Source organism: Panthera tigris, chromosome A1, assembly GCF_018350195.1.
Source record: "Panthera tigris isolate Pti1 chromosome A1, P.tigris_Pti1_mat1.1, whole genome shotgun sequence".
In the NCBI taxonomy this organism is placed as follows: domain Eukaryota; kingdom Metazoa; phylum Chordata; class Mammalia; order Carnivora; family Felidae; genus Panthera; species Panthera tigris.
Window position 1 is genome coordinate 168,549,622 of NC_056660.1, and position 15,368 is coordinate 168,564,989.

The 15,368-nt window shown below is 35.0% G+C and overlaps 1 protein-coding gene across 1 annotated transcript in view; it reads right to left on the bottom strand.

Annotated features, from left to right (window-relative positions):
• The window catches only part of PJA2 (praja ring finger ubiquitin ligase 2), a 69,792-nt gene that overhangs the window by 39,738 nt on the left and 14,686 nt on the right, over nt 1–15,368 (bottom strand). The window contains exons 2-4 of the mRNA XM_042990998.1: nt 10,964–11,081; nt 8,822–9,022; nt 6,165–7,218 (exon numbers count right to left, since the gene is read on the bottom strand). Coding sequence (XP_042846932.1) covers nt 6,165–7,218; nt 8,822–9,022; nt 10,964–10,994 — 1,286 coding nt within the window. The 5' untranslated portion in view covers nt 10,995–11,081. The remainder of the gene's footprint in view (nt 1–6,164; nt 7,219–8,821; nt 9,023–10,963; nt 11,082–15,368) is intronic.

The following is a 15,368-nucleotide window of genomic DNA, read 5'->3' on the forward strand; positions in this document are numbered from 1 at the left end:
CAATGTAGATAAAATGTTTAGCACAATTTTTGGAAAATGGTAAACATTTAATAAAGGTGACAGTTACTTTATTATACAAGCTGTGTGCTTCGACATTTCAATTGGATTTCCAACAGCACACCACCATTTTTCTTTCTTCTCTACCGCAGAAAATCTACTCTAAATCCTTGGTTTGTCTTACTGAATGGAAATATCAGCTTTCTGGTCACCCAATCAACTTTAGTTTTAGTGTCTCTTTATACCAGGGGTCAGCAAACTATGCCCTGACCCACGAGCCAAATCTGGCCACCTGTCTGTTTTTTAGTGGCCTGGAAGCTAAGAATGTTTTTATTTTGTTTTGTTGCATTTTTAAGTGGTTATAGAAATACCTGTATAATACCCTTGATTTTGCCTTTCGGTCCACAAAGCCTAAAATATTTGCAGACCCCTGTGGTCCATCCAGCGAAGACACAGCAAAGAAAAAACAAACACAGGTAAATGGAAGAGATATCATGGAGCAGGAAAGGGTGAGCAAATTGCTCAGTAGTAGCACTAAAGTAAAACAAACAAACAAAAAAACAAAAAATGGTACCAAGAAAAGTCAACTGGATTTGAGAAACAGGAGGTCACTGTTCACATTATAGAATATACAGATACTACTAGGAGTTAAGATTTCAATGCATTTAAAAGTGCAGAGTGCAGAAATAGAGTGGGTATAGGACATTTATTCTGAGAATTCAACAATGGAAAAGAAAACAAACAGGCAACTGGTTAAAGGAAAAGCAAAATCAAGTAAAGGTTTCCCCCTCAGGATTTAGAAAAATTACAGAATGTGGTAGAAGGAAGCAACTTTGGCATAAGAATAATAAATTCAGGGGTCAGATATGACTACAGATGCAGAATGAGAAAAGTCACCACCCTTCACTGAAGAAAAAATTAAAAACAGAAATGGATACTAACATCGTAATATGGAGAAGAGGAAAACAAGAAAGTTCAGATTTAATTTTTTTACTATCTCTAAGAAAGCAAGAAACAAAGTTATCTACTAAGGGTGACAGGAGTATATGGAACTGAAAGCAGAAAGAGAAAAGATTTAAAAATAACTTTTCAAGGAGAATAAGCAACAGAATAAATAGCACAAAACAATCATGGAATAGTGAGAACCCTTGTCCTGGAATATAAATGCAAATTAGTTAAACATTTTTAAATTCTCAAGTACCACTTTGATTTTTATACAGTTTTTCAATAGGATTGTCTCCTATTAGCATTTAGAGCTGTATTCAAAAGCAGACAACTATTAACTTACTCAAATGTTACATTTCACACATTCAACTGTGAACAAAAAACCCACCTCTTTTCACATATTGGATACAATTACATATGATTTCTAGACAAAATAATTTATGTAGTATAAATCTTAAGTAGAAATAAGATATAGAAGTAAAAGCATCCAAAAGCAAGCTCTTATTCCTCAAATCCCCCAAGGAACTGGTTTGTTAGTCTTCCCTGGCATTTTCACATCGATAAAAAATCAACTATATAGAAGCTAAGAGAAAAGTGAATTTTAGATAATTTTGTTATCTGAGGATCAAAACCACCTTTTGAATTTTATTGAAAATACTCTGGATGGACATTATGTTAAGATACATCATATCTGCATTTTCAGACAGTATACTGAACATAATCTAAGCAGTCTGGGACATCTTACCCCTATTAACAGTGAACTGTTACAATACAGTGATACAAATGGTAGTTGTTCAAATCCATAAGGCTGCTTAATTTAGCAAAGTCCAGATGGTTCTTTCTGAATTGTGCCTGCCTTTTACAATTTTCCGGTCTTTTCCCTAAACATCAGAATATTGTAATCTATAACCCCTTAAAATGCCTGAGGAACAAAGCTATTTATGCCTAATATACTCTTTCTAACTTTCATGAACTTGGAAACAAGATAAAAAGCTAAAATGTGGGACGCCTGGGTGGCTCAGTCGGTTAAGCGTCCGACTTCGGCCCAGGTCGTGATCTCGCGGCCCGTGAGTTCGAGCCCCGCGTCGGGCTCTGTGCTGACAGCTCAGAGCCTGGAGCCTGTTTCAGATTCTGTGTCTCCCTCTCTCTGCCCCTCCCCCATTCGTGCTTTGTCTCTCTCTGTCTCAAAAATAAATAAACGTTAAAAAAAAAAAAAAAAAGCTAAAATGTTAAAGCATATGCTTTCAGATCTTTGCTTTGGCTGCTCATAGTTGCTTCATTTGTTGGGAATACATGGATATCAAAGGAGCTCCTTCTTCATGGCTCTCAACTAACTTATATAGAAGAGGAAAGAAACTTAATTCAGTCTCATGATAATTATCTGTATATTCTGTCTTCCTCATAAGGCTGGTGAACAGCCAGGGAACGGGGATCATTATAATTTACATTTACAGAGTACCTGGGACAAAGTCTGACATTTAGAAGGATTTCAATAAATCCTTTTTGAATATATCAAACTGAAATCAACTAATTGGCAAATATTCCTTTTATTTTCCCAACATCATCAATAACAAAAAGTTGTCCTGACATTTTTATCTCAGGTAAGGTTTTTAACTTTTATTCAATGTCAAAAGCTCTGAAAGAAACCTCAAGTGGTATAAGAAATAGTCAGCGGATGGCATGCCTCTTCCTTCAAACAGTTAGGTCCAAGGTTAAAATGTGCTGGCATGGTTAAAAGGTTCTTTTAAACTCAAGATCTTGTCCTCAAACAGTCATTAAAGTTCTCAGGGTATATTTCAAAAGAGCAGGATGTTAACCTTAGCTCTTTGGTCTAATTCCAAGTCTGGTAATTACATACTGCCTATTAAAATTCCCCTCACAATTCTAATTTAATAAGGTGGTGTTCAGTTACTATCAAACAGCTCAGAGCAATTCTACCAGCTGCAATGTTTATTCCATAAAGTGTAATGTTTCAGGTATGATTAAGTGATCATTTAAAAGTTTTCAGGAAGAAATGGATCATGCATTCATTCAAATACTTTTCACTTTTAAAGAAAGTATGAGCTATACATATTTTTGAACTGTATTTTTTAAAAGTGGCTAAAATTCCTATAACTAAAAACGTCACAGTGATTTTAGTTATGTTCTGGATAAGAGGGTTCTATTTGCAGCTATTATAATACAAACATGGCAAAAAAAATTTTCAAGTAAAGCATCTTTAAGTTTTACAAAGCAGAGAAAACTCAGAAAGAATCTTACAGACTCAAGGGAAAGGATGTTTATACTTTCCTTCTCAAGACGCTTATTGTAGAATCACTATTTCCCCATTTTTGCAATCTGCTATTATCAGAACTCAGCCAAAGTATAGTAAAACATCTAGTAGATGAACAAGTGGCAAAATGAAACTAAGTTGGAATGTATGGTTATTAAACTTCAACCTTTATCTGAAACCATATTAAAAGGCATTCTGGCAATTGTGATCCTTTGCAGGGAGCTGAGAGTAGAGGAACTGGAAACAGTAGCACAGAAATAGAATTACTCCTCAAAATTGTCCAGACTACCGAAGTGAGGTCCTAATCATATCTCAAGGCTTGCAGATGCAAATGTAGAGCCATTTTCCTTGAGAAGTTATTCTTGTGATGGTAGTTTTCAAAAAACAAAAACAAAACAAAAACCCCTAAGTATTTCTGGTATTTCAATGTGTCTTAAAGATTGCCCCCAGGGGTGCCCGGGTGCTTCAGTCAGTTAAGCATCCCACTTCAGCTCAGGTCATGATCTCAAGGTTCCTGGGCTCGAGCCCCACATCAGGCTCTGTGCTGACAGCTCCATCTGGAGCTTGCTTCAGATTCTGTGTCTCTGACTCTCTCTGCCCATCGCCCGCTCATGCTCAGTTTCTCTCTCTCTCTCAAAAATAAATACACGTTAAAAAATTTTTTTACAAAGAGGTGCCTGGGTGGCTCAGTCAGTTAAGCGTCCAACTTTGGCTCGGGTCATGATCTTGCAGTTCGTGGGTTCAAGCCCTGTGTTGGGCTCTGTGCTGACAGCTTAGAGCCTCGAGCCTGCTTCGGATTCTGTGTCTCTCTCTCTCTGCCCCTGCCTCACTCACGCTGTCTCTCAAAAATAAATGGAGAAAAAAGAAAAGATTGCTCCAAAATTAGTTCCATCTTTTAAGCACACCCTAACTTCAGGCTCTTTAAGTCAATATAGTACTAAAAAGTCAAAAGAAAAAAAAGTTTCCATTAACTGTGTTTTTCTCATCTGTATATTGTTCATAAAGACCTATCATTGTTTAGAATATTGACATATCACTTAAGGAGACAAATTATAAATAAACATACTAAAACAATACCCTATAACTGTTAAAAGTCCAACTGTCATTCCAGGCAAATAAAATGCTAATGCTACTGACCAGGAAAAAAAAAAAAAAAAAAACCCAAAAAACAAAAACCAACAACTTCAAAACCAAGAGCCAAGAAAATTACTCTTGAGGTTGCAATGCAAAAATTTCATCAACTGAATTAGATGACATTAGGCCTGACTATAAAACGCACACACAAAAAAGAGGTTTTTATTATTTTTGATCAGTGGTGCCAATGATGAAGGAATGGCCATATAAATTAGTTCCTTCAGGAAAGCAGAAATGTAACTGCGGGAAAAAAATCTTATACTTTCAAAAAGGTAAGTTATCTAAGATTAAAAATTGATGTTATTATTTTTTTCAATAGTAATCTAGAGGTATACCAAAGGTTTACAATCAAATCCAAAAATCTTAGGACTGAGTATGTTTTGGAATTCAGATTCTTTTTCTCCAAGATTTACAAATACTACTTAATAATTCCCAGTGGGGTCCAAGTCAAAAACTCAGTAATCAAACACTTTTGATATTTCTGCAGCAAACTGTTATGACTGCTTCAAAAAAAGGCCTTATGTTAGTTCAGATCCAGATCTGCATCAAATTAACACCAATTTAGGTTTTGTTGTCAATTTCCATTTTAAGAATTTTGTGGACCTTAACTGAAAAAACAGAATTAAGTTAGGCCAAAGTTCTTAACTCATTTTACCTTAAGCTTAAAAAATAGTAGGTTATATAAATATTGTCTGCCAACCCTTGAAGTTTACAAACTTAAAAAGACAGTAGAAATTACGTTTCATTTGTTTCTACAAGTCACTTACACTGTATTATAGAAGCTTTATCCATCTGCCCAAAGAAACCAGATATATTTTATTAATTTTATGATGTGAAATAAAATATATAAAATGTATTCATATTCAAAAGGAAAAACTTCTTTTGTAGTACTTTCTAGTTGAAAAAAAAGTAATCGTATTTCTACAAGTTAATAAAATCGTGAAACTGCACTGTAACTGAGCATAGGCAGTTACAACTAGCTCAAAAGGTTATGTGAAAGTTTGGACTCTAGGGTAATGAAAAGAAGATGGACAAAGAAATTTTCCATTTCTCTCTTCTTTCTATGGTCTTACAGTTTGGGGGGAAAAAAGGATTCTATGTAAGAAGAACCAGAATGCTTATTTTAAGAAAGGTTGTATGTTCTCTTAAAAACTGTAAGTTTGGATTGGGCAGTAAGCAGATATGCAAATTCCAGCTCCAAAATTTACTAGCTTTGTGACCTTGAGAAATTAACTCTCTTGTGCTTCAGTTTCCTCATCTATAAACAGGGCAAATAATAATATACACCACATAGAGTTGTGACCAAAAATCAAATGCGAAATAAAAATAGGTGAAAACAAACAAACAAAAAAACACAAGTGACAAAAGGAGCAACAGGAGGAACAGAGAAACAGGTGACATTAATAAATATTAACAAAGTTAATCCAATATTATCAAAATTTGCTGTGATCTTACTTTTTAAACCCAGAATGGGTTAACATAATTTTTTTTAAAATACAATAAATGTTTCCCTGCATTTTATTAGCTGAAATACTATGAACTAAAATAATTAGTATCTGTATCCTTTGTAATAACTAATTATCATTATCTGAACTTACAATTTCTATGAACTCCTAAAATGCTTCAAAGAAAGTTTCTGTGAAAAACTAACCAGTAGTTTGCATGTATGGTTAGCATTCAGTAAATAGGCATATTTGCTAAGTCAAAATATCTAATTCCCTGACCATGTCAGAGCCCATCCATCAAACATAATGGTACCAGAAATAAACCACCTTGCTTATTATGCAATCTGACAAAGCACTGCATGAAATCTTACCTATCTTCATCTTTGTCATACAGTTGGTAATAATCTCCACAACCATTCCAAAAGGTGTTATCCACAACTTCTTGCCTTCCTGCTGTGGCTCCACTTTCTGCTGTAATTTGGTTATGTTCTGTTTCCCTGTGTGTAACTCTTGAGTAAGGTGGATCCAAGAACATGCAGTCATGTTCTCCATCGTAGTCATCACATTTTATTAAGAGGTCATCTGAGCCATTTTCCTCAACTTCCAAAGCCTCCCTCCACCTCTGAACGCTTCTTTGTTTAGCCTCATGCCTATTAAAACCTGTTTCTTGGTCCACCTGGCTTGAACTTATCAATTTCCTAACTTTGGGTCTCACTACCTGTTCAGGAGAACTTCCCTGGTTCTTGTTCTTATCACTAGTATTTTGTTCACTGCAAATATGCCCAGGAGCACACACTGAATCTTCAGTTGCATTTTCTCTCTGACTCTCCTGGCTAGTATTATTTTCTTGTTTCTTTCTAACAACGTCATCTTCAGAAGAGGAGCTCTGAAATTCCTGATTGCTCTGATTGACAAACTCAGTATCACCAGTAGAACTTTTGACTAACGGTGCTGAATCTAACTCTTCAAATTCATCTCTTACTTCACAGTTAAAAGAGGGAACTGGTGGTGAAAGACCAGTGTATGCCTCTACCTCTCCATTTGCCAATTCAAATACTGTATTGCTCAGTGCTTCCTGATATCCACCACCTTCCACAACTTCTGCAGAAAGCTGAAGACGGTCATTGGCCTCTCTGTGTGTACCATCTGGGTCGTAAGAGTCAGTATGAACCAATGAAATTCCATTTTGTACACTTGAAGCATCACAAGCTTCTGGAGTATATTCTCCCTCAGGGTGATTATGAAGATTTGTACTGCTTCCTAAAGTCTCCCTGCCTTCCTCACTATGATGTACTGCAGCAAAGGATGGACTGCTCTCAATGGTTTGATTTAATGTTGTATCACAAATGGGAATTTCTGTTTCACTTTTTTCAAACAAAGGGCCGTTGGGTAAAGAAGAATGAACTTGATCCGATGGACTGGAACCTTCATAGAGAACAAAGAAAACATTTTTGGAAACATTAATTTTAGATACAATTTTATTTAATAATGACTATTTAAATAGATATTATGCCAATCATTACTCACTTGAATATGAGTGAATTTCTGACAGGTACTTCTATGCCCCTGAACTTAACTGAGAGCGCCCACTGGTCACCCTATGAGTTCATTTATGCCATTGTATAGCCATTCAATATCCTCTCTCAGATGTCTTTTGGAAGTCTTTTAGCTAACTGCTGATACCTAAAACATTCTGTAAAAGACATTAAAAGGAGAGGCTACTGAAAAACTACACAGTGAGAGGCATAAGTCAAGTCATAGGGTGACCAATGTGCCCTTCTAGTTGTTAAGGTGCACAATTCAAACTTCATTTCTTTTATTATGTGCAAGTAAAAAAACTTCACAAGTACTTTTGATAGATAAAGGAACAGGTTACACATCTAACAGAAATGAAACTCTATTGTGTTTGATGTCAATTCAGAAAATTATATCTCAGTCTCTAGATATATTAGATTTCTACCCCAAAATGGATTTTTTAATACACCTATAATGAGTTACCCTTAAATTATGTTACAGCTATGATTGCAAAACAACAAAAAAATCAACATGTTGACTCTGCCATAGTTTGTCAGAATCTTGAGAAAAGAATAAAATCAGATTTGTTTCATAAATCACTTTAAGCCTATCTTTTATCACTACTAATGTAATAATAAATAATGAAGACATCTGAGATTTGCTGGAACAAAAATTTATAAAAGAGCAGTCTTGTCATATCACAGAAAGGCTTCTTTAACAGAGTGAATTCATTAACTAATAATTCAGATTCTTACTTATAAATGACAGTAAAAATAATTTACAATTACCAAATTTTCTCAAGACCAGAAGACTACACTCTAGTCCAAAGATGTGTAATTACTACCTGGATATCTTCAAAGTACTTTTTTTTTTTTTTTAAGCTTATTTATTTACTTTTTGAGAGTCAGAGAAAGCATGAGTTGGGGAAGGGCAGAGAGAGAGGAAAAGAGAGAGAATCCCAAGTAGCGTGGAGCCCAATGTGGGGCTCAAACCCACGAACCATGAGATTGTGACCTGAGCTGAAGTGATGCTTAACTGACTGAACCACCAAGGCACCCACTGCAAAATACTTTTTCAAACTACTGAATAAGAGATTTTAATTAAATAACTATTACTCGACACTTGTATTTCATAAAATGGTTTTAAGAGATTAAATTAGCCAAGCTAAATTATTTAGGGATACAATTAACACAAGAAAGCTATTAAACATAATATGCAGAGAAAAATATATTCAGTTCACATTAAAAAGTTTTTGATTGAAAAATAAATCTCCACAGCAGAAGGATGTCATGATACAGTTATATTTTAACAACTAGCTGTATTCTATTTTCTTCCATATTTAAATGTATATATTGTTCATATTAAATTTAATAAAAATATCAGAATAGAATTTCTTGATAGGATATGTATATTTGTATTCATAGACACATAAAACCCACACATAATTTCTAATATTATAAGATAAATTCCTACATGCTTATTAATAGCTCTTCTATAACTCCATGTTGCATACCTGAGGAATTTTCCTTTGGAACATCATCTAGTTCCAACACTTCATAGTCATCACCAGCCCGACCTAAACTTCTTTCATGCCTGGTCATACATGGTTTAAAACTGACATATGCATGTCTTCTTCCGTATCTCCTGCCTGTGATTGTCTGATATCCTCCTGCTGGTTTGGGCCAGGCAGCCTTGCTGGATTCTTGATCCATTACTGAAAAACAGAGTTAAAAATAAGAGAGGCATGAAATGACCTTTACTCCAGTGACCAGTAGAGGTAATGTTTAAACATATATGCTATTGCTTGCCAGATCATCTGCTACTGAACATTACATGCACCTTACTAACATTGTAAGTGTAAACATGAATATCAGGTTATGAGAATTAATTGGCCTCTTTACCCCCCAAATTAGCTTTTAAAGTTTGGCACTTTTAAGATGTCTCAGAGTTTTATAATATAACCTACCCAAAATGATTTTTCATATGTCAAATTCGTAAGTCATACTGCAAAAGCTCATTAAGAATTAGACAATGATCCTCCAAATTATCTAAGTAAAGTACCTTATGTATAAATGCTTAACACATATTTGCTGGATTAATTATTAGCATATTACATTAATTAGCACATCTGCACAATTACATTAATTGTGAATACATTTCTATCCAAGGTAACATGCAACTTCTTTAAATGGCATCTGTACTATCAGGAAGAAATAACTGGACCATAATAAAACATCCCAAAGACTAGGGTCAGATAAAATTATCCACAAGAAAACAGCAATGAGCCAAGTCAAAGACATGCTACCTCACCTTTCAAAACTACAGTAAACATTATGGTAGCAAAACCCATCAACACTTTAACAACTATTTAAATACTAAGTTCTGACAGCTGAGGGATACACAGCAGTAAACAGTAGCACCTGTAACTAAGTAGAACATTACCATATCTATATATATATATAAAAGTGTAAGTTTCTTTAATCAACGATATTTTACATATACAAGAACTAAACATAGTATTTAGAAAACAATTTTTAATGTTCTTTTTGAGAGAGATATAGCATGAGTGGCGGAAGGGCAGCGAGAGGGAGAGACACAGAACATGAAGCAGGCTCCAGGCTCTGAGATGTCAGCACAGAGCCCAATGCAGGGCTTTAACCCACTAACTGTGAGATCAGGACTTGAACCGCCATTTGGGATGCTTAACTCACTGAGCCACCCAGACACCCCTAAACAAAGTCTTATCTCACAGTATATGAAATAGTCAGTTAATGGAAAAGTTACATATTTTTGTTTTACTGCATTAAGTAAGTAGAAATGCTTCCAAGCACAAATAAAAAACAAACATGTATTTATACCGTTATCAAGTTTTACATTATATTATTTAATCCCTTCAAAAGCCTTATGAGGCAGATACTGTACTTCATTTTAAAAATCAAGAAATTAAGAGTAAAATTAAGTATTTAGTAACTTGTCCAATAATCAAATAGTATGACTCCAGAACTAGTGCCCTTAACAACTCCTCCAAAGGAATAGTCTCCAAAACGGAAAGCACAACAGAAGCCAAGGGAGGGTACAAAAAATATAACAATTTTTATTTATACTTATTTTCATATCAAAAATTAGAAATTAAGCTTTAGAAATATTCAATAAATGGATCAAAAATGGCCTTATATAAGCCCATGATCCCAAATGGAGGGTATTATGCTAAGTGAATTAAGTCAGAGAAAGACAGATATCGTATGTTTTGACTCATATGTGGAACTTGAGAAACTAAATAGAAGACCATGGGAGAGGGGGGAAAACAGTTACAGAGAGGAAGGCAGGCAAACCATAAGAAACTCTTAAATACAGAGAACAAACTCAGGGTTGATGGTGGAGGGGAGAGGGGAAAATGGGTGATGGGCATTGAGAGGGCACTTGTTGGAATGAGCACTGGGTGTTGTATGTAAGTGATGAATCACGGGAATCTACCCCCAAAACCAGGAGCACACTGTATACACTGTATGTTAGCCAACTTGACAATAAATTATATTAAATTAATTAATTAAAAAAAAAAGACCATGATTCCATGTCATATATGGTACTTAAGGTATCCAGGGAGAAAAATATAAAATCCTTAATGTAGAGGGACTGACAAAGACACTCTGCTTACCTGCTGGCTCTTTTTCAGTATATTGTGACATATATGGCAGTTTTTGTGTGCCCAGTTCAGTGCAATTATGGATGTGAATTAGTTTTTATTCACACAACGAATAAGCTGCAGAAGATTCCTACAAGGAAACCGCAGATTAAACAAAATATTAATAATATAAGCACAAAATAAAAATGACAAAGTAATACTTCTGGTGAAGTACTGTGTTAACCCTGTAATATCAGAAAAATACAATCAGATCTGACAATCCATCAAAAAAACCTTAAAACTATCAAGATAGCTATTTGAAAAGTTACATCTCCTCTTGAAAAACCTCTTGCTGTAAGCATGTATCATCCTTAAGACTGACATGATTAACAGTACATTTATAATTTAAAAGTAAATAAGCAAATATATTGGAAGAAGTGCTGACTGAAGTATGTGACCAAACTATCTGGGAGTCTACTACACTATGCTATCTTTGCTTCTGCATCAAGCGCTAGTTTCTTTAGCTCTGGCATTGTTAAAAGAAGTCAACCCTAGGAATACAGACCGTATTTTCAAAATATATAATGGCTTATGACAATTATAAATTAATGTGTGTAAGGGCACCTGGGTGGCTCAGTCAGTTAAGCATCAGACTTCAGCTCAAGTCATGATCTCACGGTTCATGGGTTCAAGCCCTGCGTCATGCTCTGTGCTGACAGCTCAGAGCCTGGAGCCTGCTTCAGATTCTATGTCTCCCTCTCTCTCTCTGCCCCTCCCCCATGCACACTTGCACACATGCTCTCTCTCTCTCAAAAATAAATATTAAAAAATATTTTAAAAATAAAATAAAAAATGTGTGCAAATAATAATATACTTATTCTTTACAATAGTCAATTAACTATTCAAATATTTTGATTCCAAATAAGAACCTATTCTACATTAGAAAAACTAAAATTTGTCATGTAACAAATATAAAAAGACCTTCTGGTTTGAAATTAATCCATTTACTACTTCAAAAGTTGCAACCTAGGCTCTTTTAAAAGTTTGGTAAGGGTTATGTTTTTATTTAAACAGCTTATTTACTTAAACACTGAAGCTATTGCTAATTTTATACCACCACTTATTAGAAGATGATAGTTCTGCAAATGAGGTTAATTGTATTGTTATCTGTGTAACCACAGATAGCTCTATATTAACATACATCAGAGTACAAACACACATTCTCCCATATAAATTATAAATTCAGCAACATGTTATGATCCTCTAATATGTCTGAACCAAATGAGACTGTTAGCAACAATCTTACCAAAGAATAGCTTACCAAAAAATATTCTTAACATGGAGGCAAAAAGATAAGCTCTAATTAATACTGTTTTAATACTAAGAAAAATGATCTGAAATAACTTGAATCTTCAGTCATAATATAGTACATGACAATCGTAAAGGATGACCATGCATTTAAATTCATAAGTATTTCACCCAAAGTCTTTTCTTTAGAATAAAGCTTTATTTTACTATGTTCCCGGCATTATTTTCAGTGCTGAGGCTTCAAATAAATGAACAAAGTAGACAAATATCCCTGCCCTCCTAAAATTACAGTATGTGGTACACACACTAAACAAAACAAGGAAGTAAATATACGTTAGACAATAAATACAATGGAGCAAAAGAAAGCAGTGAATAAAGGGTTGCTGGGGGTGTGCAATTTAAAATAGGGTGGTTAGGGAAAATCTCTCTGAGAGGGAAGCATCTGAGCAAACACCTGGTAAGGGAGACAGCCATGTGTAAACCTAGGGAGAGAACATTTCGGGCAGAATAAATGAAAGTTCCTGAGGTGACAACTTCCAGAAGTGATCATAGCAAGAAGTGTGGGATGGAATGAACAAGACAGAAAGCAACAGATGAGGTTAGAAAATTAATTAGGGTGAGTGATAGGGGGTGAGATGGAACAGGTCACACAGGCCTTTATAGGTTAACACAAGAAATGTAGGTTTTATTCTGAGTGAGCTGGAAAACCATTGAAGAGTTCTGAACACAGAACAGACATTACCTAACTTCTGTTTTAATAGGAACACTCTGGCTACTATTTTGAATAGAGTGAAGGGGAACAAGGTCAAAGGCAAGGAGCCTGTTTGCAAAGCTATCGAAATAATATTGGCAAGAGATCACAGTGGTTTAGACCAGGGTAAAACTAGAGGTGGTGAGAAATGCAGATTCTGAATATACTATGAAGGAAGTGCCAACAAAGTTTTCTGATATAGATTATAAAAGAAGGTAAGGAGTTGAGGCTGACTCTAAGTTCTATAGCCTGAGCAACTGAAAACAACAACAACAACAACAACACAGTTACCATTAACTAAATGAAGTAGGAAAATCTGTGAAAGATGCAGGCTTGGAGAAAGTATCTTCAGTTCAGTTTTACATGTATTAAGTCTGAGATATCTATCAGACATTCAAGCAGAAATGTTAAGTAGAGGGGCACCTGGGTGGCTCAGTCAGTTAAGCGTCTGACTTTGGCTCAGGTCATGATCTCACATTCATAGGTTCAAGCCCCATATCAGGCTCTGTGCTGACCGCTCAGAGCCTGGAGGAGCATGCTTCAAATTCTGTGTCTCCTCTCTTTCTGCCCCTCCTCTGCTCACACTCTGCTTCTCTCTCTCTTTTTCTCCCTCTCTCAAAAACAAATAAACATTAAAAAATTTTAAGAAAGAAAGAAAAGAAAGAAAGAGAAAGGTTAAGTAGAAGCCTGGAGTTGACTAAAAGAATTCTGGGCTGCAAGTATAATTGGGGAGTTACCAGTATATAGATACATTCAAAAAGGCATGAACTTGGACAGGACATCTAAGTGTACTTGGAGAAGGAAAAAGGTTCAAGGACAGCCTTGAGACAATCCAACATTGAGACCAGGAAAGGAGTACCAGAAAGCTGACAGAGGCCAATGGAAAGAAAAGGAAAATCCAGGAGTATGGATGCCAAATGAAGAAAGTGCTTCAGACAGAAGAACTAATCCACTGTGCCAAATGCTAAGAAATAAAGTATAAGAAGGATCTGTAACTGGCCACTGAACTTAGCAACATGGAGGATACTGAAGATCTCTGACAACAGCAACTTTGGTAGAATGGGAGGTGTAAAAGCCTGATCACAGATAGTGAGAGGAAAGGAACTGGAAAGAATACATACGTCCTGAAAATCACCGTTTCTTAATAATTTTCTTTAATGTGATTCCACTTGTTTTCTAAAGGTGTTCCAACAAAATTTAATCTACTTGTTTTCAAGGCCTGTGACCCCCGCTGTGATAACTTTTGACTGTACTTCTGAGCTCAGTCCCCTGATTTGAATCCCGTGTTCTCGTGTGTGTGTGTGTGTGTGTGTGTGTGTGTGTGTGTGTGTGTCTCTTTACTAGAAGATCAAGTATTTGTTTCAGAAATTTTATGTAAGGAGGTAAACTTTGGGTCCTTGCATGTCTGAAAAAATTTTCATCTATCCCTCAGACTTTGGGTATAGTTCAAGAAAAAACATTTTTTTCCTAACTCTGAAAGGCATGGTTTTCCAGCATCCCATGTTGCAATATGGCATCCCATTCTGCCAATTTATTTCTCAGTTTTTGGTAAGTAAACCAATTTTTCTCCCTGGAATATTTAGGATATCTTCTTAATAAATGGTATTCTATAATGCCACAAGGACTTTTTTAGGGGCAGGCCATTTTATAATTTCTCCTACACAGCCACTATTAGGCTGTTTTAAATAAGACTCATATCAGTTTGTCTCAAAGATGTCTTTTTTTAATAATGGCTATTTTCACTGTATTTGGCCTACAAAGATTAATCCTTTGTCTGTAAACTTTTCTAATTTTCACTCTATGAGATGGTAAATTTCATCCAATTTTACTTTGAGCCTTTCAGTATTCTCTGTAATAATCTTCTAAATTTCTTGTAGTTTCTTGTTTTCTGCTTCTTTTATTATCATTTTTAACAGTGATTCATGCCTTATGACTAAAATGTAGACTAGAGTCTCTCTGTAGATACTAATTATTTCTATTTCATTGAAGACCAGCCATGCTCAAGTATCTATAACAGTGGTAGATACTTTCTCATTTCCATATAAAAAAAGGTATAAAAAAGAAAAAAAAAAAAGCAGAACAGAGAGGGGAGAGGATGAATAATAAGAAATAAAAACCACAGTGGTATATCAAGATTAAAATGGTTAAATCATTAGTCCCAAATTTGTATCTTAAGTGAATCAGAAACATTGTCTCTGAGTTCTCTCTGAAGAGATGTTGCTTTGCTGAATTAATCTCTTGCTCCTTGTACTATTCACTTAATAAGTAACACATGACTTCTTTCTATTTGTGATGATTATTCATTTCAAATGCAATTATTCATATTTCTTACTAATTGTCATAAAGTAAAATATATAAATGTATTGTTGTCTAAGAATT